The following is a 13,827-nucleotide window of genomic DNA, read 5'->3' as shown; positions in this document are numbered from 1 at the left end:
TCTCCCCTCCCCCATTTCTTCCCCCTTCACTCCCTCCCTCTTTCCCTTCCCTTCCCCTTCTCCTTCTTTTTTCTATACCCTTATTAAGGTATAATTGATAAACAAAAAAACTGCACATATTTAATGCAACTTAATGTGATGGTATCACAGGTATATGCATATATTAAGGGGCATTAGAGCGTCCAGATGACAGGAGTAGCAGGACAGAAAGTAGCACCAGCACATCTTACTGACAGCTCTAGGGAGACAAGTGACTTGCCCAAGGCATAAGGAAATACACAATTTTATCAGCTCAGTGGGATGGGGGTAACTACTGCCCCTGAGAAATACTGCCTAGATCTGGGGAATTCCAGGTGCAAGCCCAAAGAGTATCAGACGGCCATTCACTACCAGGGAAAACAACGTGCTAGCAGTGAGGCTGAAAGACATGGTGAAGGAGATGGAGAAAAAGTCCAGAGAGTCAAATGAATACCCTGCCCAACAGTGGGATGAAAGGTGTATGTGTTTTAGATTGGGAGTGTTTATTAAAACATTCAAAGTTCATACACTCCAACTCAGCCTTCCACATCTCAGGATGCATTCGATACCAGAGAAACTGTCTCATGAGTGCAACACACACACACACACACACACACACACACACACACACACAAATATCCTCTGTAACACCAACTGTGGGGAAAAAAGCATCATGGACACACGGACCACATTATTGTATATAGCATTTGCCTAGATCTATGCAGAGAAAAAAAAAAACTTTGAAATATGCACACAACTCTAGCTCTCTGAAAACTGGAGGTATAGGGAACTTTCAGTTTTGGATGTACAATTAATATAAAGAAATAGATGTCCAATATTTTCAAATATGAACAATAAAATAAAAAGTGAAACATGGAAGGAACTCCTCACTGTATGCCTTCAATCTCACTTCAGAAGGAAGCCACACATAAGTAAACACACAAGCCATGACAAACACAACACATAAAGAAAGAATTTTGCTTCACAAAAAAGGGATTATTCTATACATATCGTTCCTCAACCTGCTTTTAACAAAATATCATGGACAGTAGTGTAACCTTGGTAATATAGCGTAACAATAAATGGCTTCTCCTCTGCCATCAGATTGCCTGAATTAAAATCCCAGCTTTGTGGGGCACCTGGTGGCTCAGCTGGTGAGGCATCTGATCCTTGATTTCAGCTCAGGTCATGATATCAGTGTCGGGATCAAGCCTGACATCAGCCAGGGAGTATATGCGTGAGATTCTCTCTTTATCCTCCTGGGCATCTCTTCCTCTGGCCCCTCACCTGTGTCAGCATGTGCCCGTACTCTCTCTCTTTCAAAAATAAATAAAATAAATTGGAAGAAAAGAGAAGAATTCCTGCTCTACCACTTACTAACTATGGGATCTGGTCACTTAACTTTGTTCAATTCTATTTTTTATCTGTTAAATAGGGATAATAATAATGCCTATCTCTTAGGATTTAGAGAAAATAAAATGAAAAAATACATGCTTAGTGTGTTTCTGTGTAACATAAGGCACATGGTATGATAAGCACATAGGCAGCTGATGAGTTGCTGAACACAACATCTGAAGCTAATGATGTACTATATGTCAGCTGACTTTAAATTTTAAAAAAATAAAGAAAGAAAAAAGACATGCCAAGCACCACATGACATATACTAATAAATGTTGGCTGACATGAGCCATATTATTTCTTTATATTATTTAGTCTTTGAGTAAAGAGAATGCACTATAAATTGCTCTAATAATTCGTCTGTTTTGGGTACTTAGGATGTTTCTCTGGGGAGTGTTTTTTTGTTTATATTGTTTTGTTTGGCATTAAAGCAATGCTAAGAAAAAAAGGTGTACACATCTTTGTGCTACACATGTACTACTCTCTCTACAGAGTAGATTTCTGTGAGGGTAATTATTCAATAAATAAATGTGTATTCAATTCTGATAAAGATTACCAGAAATGGTATAGTGATTACCCTCTCTTTATTGGTACATGTCAGGCTCTTTCTCTAAATGTATGTTGTAAAAGAAACTGCACTGACCATCCAAAGGGTGAAAATTGTATTTCAGTCAAATGTGTGTTTTCTGGTTACTAAAGAAGCTGGACATTTTCTCCATGGTTTTGGTAAATGTGTTGAAGATTTTTTTTTTGAGTGATCACTGTAAAGTTTAGCTTTACATATTATCTCTTTTGGTATAATTTTCATATTTTTGAGTACAGTATTTTGTCATTAAGCCTCTACATTTTTTCTTCATTGAAATGCTATCCCTGTTCTAAGACCACTAAATATATACTGCTTTCTGGCTAATACTTACTTTACAGTTTGGATATTTTTCCTTTTAGTTTGTTCATTCATATGGGATTTATTTCTATGTGTGTTAGATAGAAATCTAGCCTTCTCTTCCAAAGATACAATTACCATAATATCACGTATCTTATATAGTATATCATCCATTTTTCATCATTATGAAATAAACATATTATTGAAGTAGCACATAGTTCAAGATCTATATACATATCCAAGTACAAGTACATAGAGTACTTAAAGTTGACCCCTCTTCTGTTTTTCTCTGTGTGTAACATTATCTTACTGTGTTTCATCATTACATGCTTTGAGTTTTGGTTTGAAAACTTCTCTGCTGTTATTCTAATTTTTTCAAAAATTATCTTGCCATTCTGTAACCATTTCCTCTTCTAGATGAGTTTTACAATGACCTTGTCAACTCCCATTAAAAAATCCCCTTGGGTATATTACAGTCACACTGGATGTTATTAATTGAGAAAACTGACTTCTCTCTTCAGCTTTACTGAGGTGTAATGGACATGTAATATTGTGTAAGTTTAAGGTGTACAACATGAGGACTTGATACACAAACAAATTCGTAAATGATACCACAGTAGGGTTAGTTAAGACCTCTAACACCTCCCAAAATGACCATAACTTTTTTTTTTTGCAAAACAAATGTAAGTTTATTTTAAAAGTGAATGTGAAACATACATGCATAGAATTTGAGCATGTACCAAACTATAGACAGTAACTTGCACATAGTAGGCACAAAATAATTATTGAATAAAATGAGTAAATTGATTCTAAAACATTCTGTGGCTCTATTATCTTGAGCTTTAAAGACCATGTATTTTTTTTTCTTTTTTTAGAATTCTTTTGTTTTTAATTTATTTTTTATTTTCAGCATAACAGTATTCATTATTTTTGCACCACACCCAGTGCTCCATGCAATTGGGCATGAACCATAACTTTTAAGGTGTGTTTCTTATCCATGATATTGGTAAGGAAGGGTCTTGTGTTGAAAGCTTTCTATTCCAATGATATTTGAATGTTGAGAATGAGGATCTCATAGTTGTTTAATCAGAAAAATATATACTTTCAAAATTAAACACAGTAATGTAGGCTCTTCACGGAAGTATTCCTATTTTGACTGGCAGCCCTGAAGCAAAGCCGTCTGTATCCACAGCATTTTAGCAAAAAAAAAAGAAAGAAAGAAAGAAAAGAAATTGCTTAAATAAACATGAAGCATGAAGCAGGTTATGCTATGAAGAGTTAGGCAAAGCTCATCTAATTTCTGTGGATACCAAGGAGCACCGATGTCACTGATGCTCACTTTTATCCTATTCCCATTACCACAGCCACCACCTCTGCTCTAGAGTAGGACAGAATCCTTGGGAGAGGACACAATTCATGGATACACCTTCAATGAAAGTATCCTGACTCCAGGCAAAACCCAATAGCTTCTTCCCTGGAACATGGAGGGCGGGGAAAAAAGAGAATAAGCATCTGGTCAAGAAACAACCTAAGAAGAATATTTAAAAAGAGAATTGAGAGAACTCACACATATCAGGCTATGGAGAAGTTCCTAAGACACTTGGGATAAACCTTTAGCTTCTTATTGAGAAAACAGATTAGAATTTTCTTTATTTTTTCCGTGTTGGATTTTATTCTGTCTTCCCAGTAGTTTCTTAAAGTAAATGCTCTTTAAAATTCTAACAAAGCAGGGGTATTTTTTTCATAGGCTGGAGATCAGGGAGGAAGGTGACTTGATGAAATCTCACTTCACATCTCTCCAACTGCTTCTCTACACCCTGTCCACGAAGGCACAGACATGGAGACAAAGAACTACAGCAGCAACTCAGGCTTTATCCTCCTGGGCATCTCTTCCAACCCTCAGCTACAGAAACCACTCTTTGCCATCTTCTTCATCATGTACCTGGTCACTGGCATGGGCAACATACTCATCATCCTGGCCAAACATTCTGACTCCCGACTCTATACCCCTATGTACTTTTTCCTCAGCAACCTGTCCTTCATGGATATCTGTTTCACAACAGCCATTATGCCCAAGATGTTAGCAAATTTACTATCAGAGACCAAGGCTATCTCCTTCGTGGGCTGCCTGGTCCAGATGTACTTCTTTGTGGCCTGTGGGAACACTGACAGCTACCTGTTGGCCTCTATGGCCATAGACCGGCTGGTAGCCATCTGCAACCCCTTCCATTATGATGTGGTCATGAACCCACGGCGTTGCCACCTCATGCTGCTGGCTTCTTGCACCATCTCCCTCTTGCACGCCCTGCTCTGGATTCTACTCGTGTCCCGCCTGTCCTTCTGTGCCTCCCATGTCATCAAGCACTTTTTTTGTGATACCCAGCCTGTGATAAAGCTATCCTGCTCTGACACATCCTCCAGCCAGATAGCGGTCATGACCGAGACCCTGGCTGTCGTCGCTACCCCCTTCCTGTGCATCCTCTTCTCCTACCTGCGAATCATCATCACTGTGCTCAGAATTCCCTCTGCTGCTGGCAAGTGGAAGGCCTTCTCCACCTGTGGCTCCCACCTCACTGTCGTGGCCTTGCTCTATGGGAGTATCATCTACGTCTACTTTAGGCCCCTGTCCATGTACTCAGTGGTGAAGGACCGGGTAGCCACAGTCATGTACACAGTAGTGACACCCATGCTGAACCCCTTTATCTATAGCCTGAGGAACAAAGATATGAAGAGGGGTTTGAGGAAATTAAGGGACAGAATTCACTTGTAAAAAGGACAAATAGATGGAACATGTTAATTGCGAGATGACCTAAGAGATAATCACACTATCTTTCCCTCCTACTCATGTTTCCCATGGGACCCAAACAGGTCATAGCAGGTAGTGTTGAAAAACAATAAGAACCCTGACATAGAAGTTAGGGCACTTTGTTCTATCAATGACCTTGACCAGTTACATGTGCAATCCCAGACCAAGTACTGCTAGGAATCCACATTTCAGGAACGCTGCTTCTGTCATGTATATAAATAAAGCTATTTTGAAGTGGAACAAAGCTATCTCCAAATACCTCTTCTATGGGCTAGATTTTGGCTAGTACTCAAGAAAGTACAAAGCCCTGTTGGTTTTGAGAAAAAGCTACATGAATTTGGTAGAGAATTGGGAAAGACCTTGTTGGAATAATGACCTACGATTGTCCTTAAGGATAGATTGATTTTGACAGACAAAAGTTCAATACAGCAGGAAATGGGCAGAGTATTCCAAACAGTGGGACCTACACAAAGAGGAAGAAGGAATAAACATTGGGATGTGTTTGAGGGACAGTGGGAAGGCCTGGGAGGCTTGTTCAGTTTGAGAACAGAGAGCATAAGGCTGGAAAGATGGAGAATCTTCAAAGCAGATATAATGTCCCCACTCCCCCCGCCAACACCAAATTGTGAATTCTCAGCACTTGAGTCCTTTCCCCTTCCCTCTTAATTCTGTCTTTGTCCACATGGGCATGTGCCTCACTGAAATGCCCTTTTGACCCTAGGAAAAAGGAATGTGTGACAGTCAGGATAAGCTAGGTTGTATTGAGGAAACAAACAACATCAAAATCGTTGGACCTGAAACCAAAGATTTATCATATTGACACTGTATGTTCATCATTGAAAAGCATAGAGTGCAGCTCATTTTAAACACTCAGAGACCAAAGCTGATGGAGCATACACCATTGTAAACATTAATCATCACTCTCTCAGAAGCTGTGGAAACCTCTTGAAGATTTTGCACGGACATCTAAATACTGTGGTCTAGATATGACTCCTACCACTTGGAACCACAACTGATTGTCAACAAATGATCTCCCTGAAGTTCACGCTAAAGGGAATTCTAAATAATGAGAGACAATGAGGGGGGCCTGGGTGGCTCAGTTGGTTAAGCACCTGCCTTCAGCTCAGGTCATGATCTGAGAGTCCCAGGATTGAGTCCCACACTGGGCTCCATGCTCAGCGGGCAGTCTGCTTCTCCCTTTCCTTCTGCCTGCATGTGCTCTTACATGATCTCTCTCTCTCAAATAAATAAAATACTTTTTTGAAAAAAGAGACCATGAAATAGGTGTGGTGAAAGTGTTACAGATCTGTCCCCCAGGTTAGGCCTAAGCATCTCAATGACAGCTGGAGGACTGTCTCTGCCAGAATCAGAGGCACTTCCATAAACTATCTCACCACCCTTCTGAAAGTGAGCAGATGAGCAGATAGTATCGAAGGACTTTAACTCAACACACACAAAACAGATAGTCATATCAAAAAATGGGCAGAAGATATGAACAGACACTTCTCCAATCAAGACATACAAATGGCTATCAGACACATGAAAAAATGTTCATCATCACTAGCCATCAGGGAGATTCAAATTAAAACCACATTGAGATACCACCTTACACCAGTTAGAATGGTCAAAATTAGCAAAAGAGGAAACAACATGTGTTGGAGAGGATGTGGAGAAAGGGGTACCCTCTTACACTGTTGGTGGGAATTTAAGTTGGTGCAACCACTTTGGAGAACAGTGTGGAGATTCCTCAGGAAATTAAAAATAGAGCTTCCCTATGATCCTGCAATTGCACTCCTGGGTATTTACCCCAAAGATACAGATGTCGTGAAAAGAAGGGCCATCTGTACCCCAATGTTTATAGCAGCAATGGCCACGGTCACCAAACTGTGGAAAGAACCAAGATGCCCTTCAATGGACGAATGGATAAGGAAGATGTGGTCCATATACACTATGGAGTATTATGCCTCCATCAGAAAGGATGAATACCCAACTTTTGTAGCAACATGGACGGGACTGGAAGAGATTATGCTGAGTGAAATAAGTCAAGCAGAGAGAGTCAATTATTATATGGTTTCACTTATTTGTGGAGCATAACAAATATCATGGAGGACATGGGGAGATAGAGAGGAGAAGGGAGTTAGGGTAAATTGGAAGGGGAGGTGAACCATGAGAGACTATGGACTCTGAAAAAAAATCTGAGGGTTTTGAAGGGGCGGAGGGTGGGAGGTTGGGGTACCAGGTGGTGGGTATTATAGAGGGCACGGATTGCAGGGAGCATTGGGTGTGGTGCAAAAATAATGAATACTGTTATGCTGATAATAAATAAAAAATAAATTTAAAAAAATAGAAATGCAAAAGGAAAACACAGGTGTATGTATCAAAAAGTTCAGGTTAGAAGGTTATTATGGAATTTATGTACTGGACATCTCACTGTGATGGCAAATATGTTAAAAAATTGTCTATATTTAAAAAATGAACCAGAATAGTGGGAACGAGTTAAAAATAAAAGTTGTCCTATGAAGTAGTGGTGGTTGTTCTTTTGTAGTCTTTTTTCTTTTTTCTTTTTTTTTTTAATCCCCTGACAAGAGTTTATTTTCTTTTGTGTGTGTGTGTGTGTGTGTGTGTTTAATTTTTTATTTTTTATAAACATATATTTTTATCCCCAGGGGTACAGGTCTGTGAATCACCAGGTTTACACACTTCACAGCACTCACCAAAGCACATACCCTCCCCAATGTCCATAATCCCACCCCCTTCTCCCAAACCCCCTCCCCCCAGCAACCCTCAGTTTGTTTTGTGAGATTAAGAGTCACTTATGGTTTGTCTCCCTCCCAATCCCATCTTGCTTCATTGATTCTTCTCCTACCCATTTAAGCCCCCATGTTGCATCACCACTTCCTCATATCAGGGAGATCATATGATAGTTGTCTTTCTCTGCTTGACTTATTTCGCTAAGCATGATACGCTAAAGGCAAGGGAAGCAAGGGCAAAAATGAACTACTGGGATTTCATCAAGATCAAAAGCTTTTGCACAGCAAAGGAAACAGTTAACAAAATCAAAAGACAACTGACAGAATGGGAGAAGATATTTGCAAATGACATACCAGATAAAGGACTAGTGTCCAGAATCTATAAAGAACTTAGCAAACTCAACACCCAAAGAACAAATAATCCAATCAAGAAATGGGCAGAGGACATGAACAGACATTTCTGCAAAGAAGACATCCAGATGGCCAACAGACACATGAAAAAGTGCTCCATATCACTCGGCATCAGGGAAATACAAATCAAAACCACAATGAGATATCACCTCACACCAGTCAGAATGGCTAAAATCAACAAGTCAGGAAATGACAGATGCTGGCGAGGATGCGGAGAAAGGGGAACCCTCCTACACTGTTGGTGGGAATGCAAGCTGGTGCAGCCACTCTGGAAAACAGCATGGAGGTTCCTCAAAATGTTGAAAATAGAACTGCCCTATGACCCAGCAATTGCACTATTGGGTATTTACCCTAAAGATACAAACGTAGTGATCCAAAGGGGCACGTGCACCCGAATGTTTATAGCAGCAATGTCCACAATAGCCAAACTGTGGAAAGAACCTAGATGTCCATCAACAGATGAATGGATCAAGAAGATGTGGTATATATACACAATGGAATACTATGCAGCCATCAAAAGAAATGAAATCTTGCCATTTGCGACAACATGGATGGAACTAGAGCGTATCATGCTTTTTTCTTTTCCTTTTTCTTTCCTGGTTGGTTTTCTGGGGGAGGGGCCTGCCACGTGTGTTTTCAGTCAATGATGTTCCCTGAGGTAAGTCCTCCCGTCCCCCCTAAAGGGGGTGGGCTCTGAGGAAATCGGTTTTTTTCAGGCTTTTGTTCTCTGGAGGTTTTTATGTTTGTTCACTTTTTTTTTTTTCTCTCACCTTGACCGCTTTTGATGGTTTTTGTAGGTTTAGAGGAAAGCAAACTGCACCCAGACCTCCTTCTCAGAGAGAAGCCTCAGTCTGGTCCCCTGTGGGTGTTGCAGAATCCATATAAATTCCCCCTTGGCCGCTGGCAGATCAGGTTCTGAGTTGCAGTCACTGGGGGTGCAGGACCTTCTGCTTGTACCCAAAACCAAAGCAGCGGCAGCTGTCTGGGCAGCTCCAGACCGCCAGAGAGGTTCCAAGTTCCAAGCAGTGATTGCACACTGAGATTTTCCCACTGGCCCGGGCTGGGAGTGCCTGGTCTTTCTGGGTCTAAGGGCGACGGGCTTGCGCGCACCTCTCTCAGGGGAGGCTGTGGGTCGCTCAAGCATCTCAGGCTCTGAGAGCAGGGCGCAGGTCCAAGAGCACCAGCTTGGGCCTTCGTTCACCTCTCTAGGGAGGGTGAGGGTGCGCGGGTCTCAGGATCTGTAGCAGGGCTCAGAGTTCTGCCATCTGGCGAGGCTCCCAGCCCCTCACAGGAGCCAGACCCCATGTGTTCTCAGCGCACTGGTGGCTCAGGGACCAAGACCTGGTTTCTCCACTGCACTCTCGCTGGCTCAGTGCCAGGGGAGGCTGTCCTGGGTCTCGGGACTTAAGCCCCTGTCCCTAGCCGTCCTGATTCCCACAGTTTCCCCACCCACCCCCACCCTGCGATCCTTTGCTCTTTTTGAGTGCTTTCAACCAGTCTCCAAGTTAATGCTGGTCCCCAGACGCAGGGCACTCTTGTATTAGGGGTATTACTTTCCAAACGGTCGCCTCTGGTGGCTCCCTCCCCTTTTTGTGTATCTTCTGATATCAGTCCGACGTTCCCACTCCGCTTTACCTGCCCACTGGTGTCTTCTGCCCCTGTGGTGATCCAGATGTGTAAAATTCTGATCTCAGTCTGATTTCATTGGTGATCGGATTTCTTTAGTAGGTAATCAGCTCACTTTAGGGTAGAGGTTGAAAAGGTGTCTGTCTCCCCCTACTTCCCTGCCATCTTGTCCCATTTCAAAATTTTATACAGTACTTTAATCCACTAAAGACCTTCAATGTTACAAGAATGTCAAACTGAGTGACCATTTCTGAAGAAAATGAAATACTGAAATACATATCACTGTCATAAAAATTTATTTCCATGAAATAAAGAAGTGATATATATTTTACAGCAAATTATTGTATCCTACTGACTTTGTGTAGTAATAAAACTTCCTGTTATTTTAATTTCAACCATTTCATTCATTTACATAGTGTGTTGGATTGAGTGTTAGCAACTTTACCACCACGCTGGAACTACATTTCCCAGAATTCCTTCCTCTCTATGTTCTGGGATAAAGTTTGCCAATAAAGGAGCTTGTATGATATTTGGAACACAGCAGTGAGGTGGAAGACACTATTCCCTGGAGACAGATGCAGCTAAATGTTTGGACACACTAAGAATTTATAATAGTTCCTGAACAAAGTCATAAAACCACCTGCCTTGCACATGCAGATGAAGACACTCGGTGGGAACTTATCAGAGATTCTCAAAAGTTAAGGCATCATCCAGACAAGCCTTTGAGAACCATCTGCTTTGGAATGTCAAAAGCAAAACAACAGGCCCAATGTGGAGTCATTTATTCTAAGCGTCGTCACCAAATTGGGGTTTAACTTAATTACGATTTTGGCTTTCCCAGAAATGGAATCTTACACCAACCAGGAATCACCTGATCAGCACTAATTAGGTAATACAACAGAAAGACCCCTACCATCCCCTAAAGGAAAGCCTTTGAAATAACCGACCCACTTTTTTTCTTCTTTTCTTTCCTTTTTTGAAATACAATTGACACATAATGTAACATGAGTTTTACCCTTTTGTCTAGTATAACTTCTGGTTCCCATTCCCTTCTGCTTGTAAAAGTCTTTCATCTCTCCTCAGAACTGCTTTCTAGCTACTAGATGGTATGCTGCCTAAATTTGAATGGATTTTTGCTCAAATAAATTTACAATTTTAATGTGTCCACCTATTTTTATTTTTTTAAGTTTTTATTTAAATTCCAGTTAATAACACAGGTTAAGCCACTCTGGAATTCAGTACATAGATTCCTCAAAAAGCTAAAAAGAGAAGAATCCTATGATCCAGCAATTGTACTCCTAGCTATTTATCCAAAGAGGATGAAAATACTAATGCAAAGGGATACATACACCCTGATATTTATAGCAGCATTATCTATAACAGTCAAATTATAGAAACAGCCCAAATGTCCATCAACTAATGAATGGATAAAAATGGATAAAGAAGCAGTGGTTTACACACACACCCCCATCCCCCCCACACACACACGGGCACGTGTGCACACAATGGAATATTACTCAGCCATCATGAAGAATGAAATCTTGTCATTTGTAACGACATGGATGAAGCTAAACAGTATAATGCTAAGTGAAATAAGTCGGTCAGAAAAAAACAAATACCATATGATTTCACTCATAGGTCTCAGTTTACTTTTAACAGGTGCTTCTGGCCATGATCTTCAGTGCCAGTTTCTTTTACTTCTGGCAAAAGCTTCTCTGACCTATGTCCCTCTCATTTTTTCAACAATTCTGTAAGCCCCAAATTCTATATTATTTCTTATATCAGGAACATTGAGTAGCATGTTTTCCCAATGGGTTGATGGAATTTTTAGTACCAAAGATGGCTCCAAAGAAACAGAAACTTAAATAAAAGAATCTGGAATTGGTTCTCCAATCTATTTAGATCTGGAGCTAGTAATGACCTCCTTGCTAGTGGAAAATGGGACACAATTTACTCAGGGAATCCGTTAGTGACATTGTTAAAATCATTTGGGAGGCCAAGCAGCCTTAGCAATAGAATGTTATAATAGAAAGAAAGAGTATAAAAAGAGTGAGTGGACTACCTGCTTCAGAATATAGCAGAGAATTTTGAGAAAGAATATGACAAGCTCAACATTTTATATTTCAAGCTCAAGACATAAGTAGAAAGCTAAAATATCTGATGATTTCCCTGAAAAAAAAAATCTGTTCTTTCTACTGTCACAGGATCAAGATTAATAAAAAGCAAACCCAGAATCTTACCCAGTAGGTGACTGAATTACAGTGCAAATCAACAGGCTGGATGGGTGATAGGGATTAAAGAGAGCACTTGTCATGAGCACTGGCTATTGTATGTAAGTGATGAGTCACTAAAGTCTACTTCAGAAACCAATATTGCACCATATGTTGATTAATGAAATTTAAATTAAAAGAAACACACACAAAAATAAACAAACAAACAAAACAATGCAAATCAAATTTACAGCCTTGTCTTTCACATTAAAATCAGGGTATTTCTTGTGAAAGAATAATTTCCTGAAAATTGGAATGGGAAATTTTGGTAGATGGTAATGAATCGGAGTACTTGGAAGCCCCAGATGTCTGAGTCTCCTTTGCCACTTATATGTGGTCCTTTCTCCTCTCTCTGGGGAAGTTATCTGCCCCTTGTCATAACAGGCTGGAATAATTCCTCTGGAGGCAGTCTTCTTACAGGGGAATGCTGATTCTTTTCAAGATCAACTTTCACCACCACTCCTTCTCTCCAGACCCATAATCAAACTCAAATCATGGCAGAACCTATAGAAGAATTACCTATCTGCTCTGAGAGATGCCATCTACAATGAAAGAGCAAGATGTTGCCTATTACTTAAGCAGAAAAATAGAGAATATTTGTAGGAATGGCTTCTAACATGTATTAGATAAGGGAAGAAGGAAAATGATTTTGAATTCAGCTACATGTATTGATGTTGGTGTACAAACCAGAAATTCTGAATTTCTTGTGGTAGCTCAAGTAGCTGAAAATGACTCTAACAGTATTCTCAGATGATTAACTGAAACCCAGACTCGATGTTAGCATACATTAAGCTGAGACTCCCTTGGTGTACTGTAGAGGGAGCATGGAGGCATAGGAATGCTGGAATATATTTATATGCATCACCTCCTCTTTTTTTAAAAGATTTTATTTATTTATTTATTTATTTATTTGACAGAGAGAGAGCACAAGTAGGCAGAGAGGCAGGCAGAGGGAGAGGGGGAAGCAGGCTCCCTGCTAAGCAGAGAGCCCAATGAAGGGCTCGATCCCAGGACCCTGAGATCATGACCTGAGCCGAAGGCAGAGTCTTAACCTACTGAGACACCCAGGTGCCCCGCATCACTTCCTCTTAAAGACATATCACACTGCAGGGTCTAGAGGATACTTCCTTTACCAAAGCTTTGAGAAAGACATTGGTGAGGAAACCATAGGTACTTGAAAGTCTCTGTAATGCATGTTCTCTATAGACAGTGAAAGATGGCATAGAGGTTCTCTATATGGCAGTGATAAATGTTACTGCTGAAATGGACTCCCCGAAGTCAATGGAAATGATGGGATCCCAGAGCAGGAGTCAACAGGTGGTAGCACTGGTCTCCAGAGACAAGGTAGGCATAATTACTATACTGGTTAAAAGAGATCAAAAATTAGAATGCATATATGCTGATGACCTATAGAGTCAGCAGCTTATGAATTATGGTGTCCCTAGGAATAAAACAGATGGGCGGCCCACCAAAGTCTTACTGGTAAACCAAGGACTATCTTAAATCATACAATATAACTTAAATCATAGCTCATTGCCAATTCCAACTCTTGAGCCAGGGCCAAAAAAAAAAAAAAAGTATACTTAAATATTCCAAGTAGCCTTCCCCACAGAGACTCACAGCTATATACCAGGTTTACTGTGCATTGTAAAAGGAAATACCCAG

The 13,827-nt window shown here is 40.5% G+C and overlaps 1 protein-coding gene across 1 annotated transcript; it reads left to right on the top strand.

Annotated features, from left to right (window-relative positions):
• Nucleotides 1–4,041: 4,041 nt before the first annotated feature.
• On the top strand, nt 4,042–5,069 carry LOC116570899 (olfactory receptor 1L6-like). The gene has a single exon (XM_032308517.1). The coding sequence runs from the start codon at nt 4,137–4,139 to the stop codon at nt 5,067–5,069; it is 933 nt and encodes a 310-aa protein (XP_032164408.1). The 5' UTR covers nt 4,042–4,136.
• Nucleotides 5,070–13,827: the final 8,758 nt, after the last annotated feature.

This window comes from Mustela erminea, chromosome 12 (assembly GCF_009829155.1).
Source record: "Mustela erminea isolate mMusErm1 chromosome 12, mMusErm1.Pri, whole genome shotgun sequence".
NCBI classification, from domain to species: Eukaryota; Metazoa; Chordata; class Mammalia; order Carnivora; family Mustelidae; genus Mustela; species Mustela erminea.
Note: the sequence above shows the minus strand (reverse complement) of the source record. Positions and strands in the feature narration are given on the sequence as shown.

What these genes read in the sequence shown, in the direction of transcription:
- LOC116570899 (XM_032308517.1), top strand. Translation starts at nt 4,137, where the DNA reads ATGGAGACAAAGAACTACAGCAGCAACTCAGGCTTTATCCTCCTGGGC.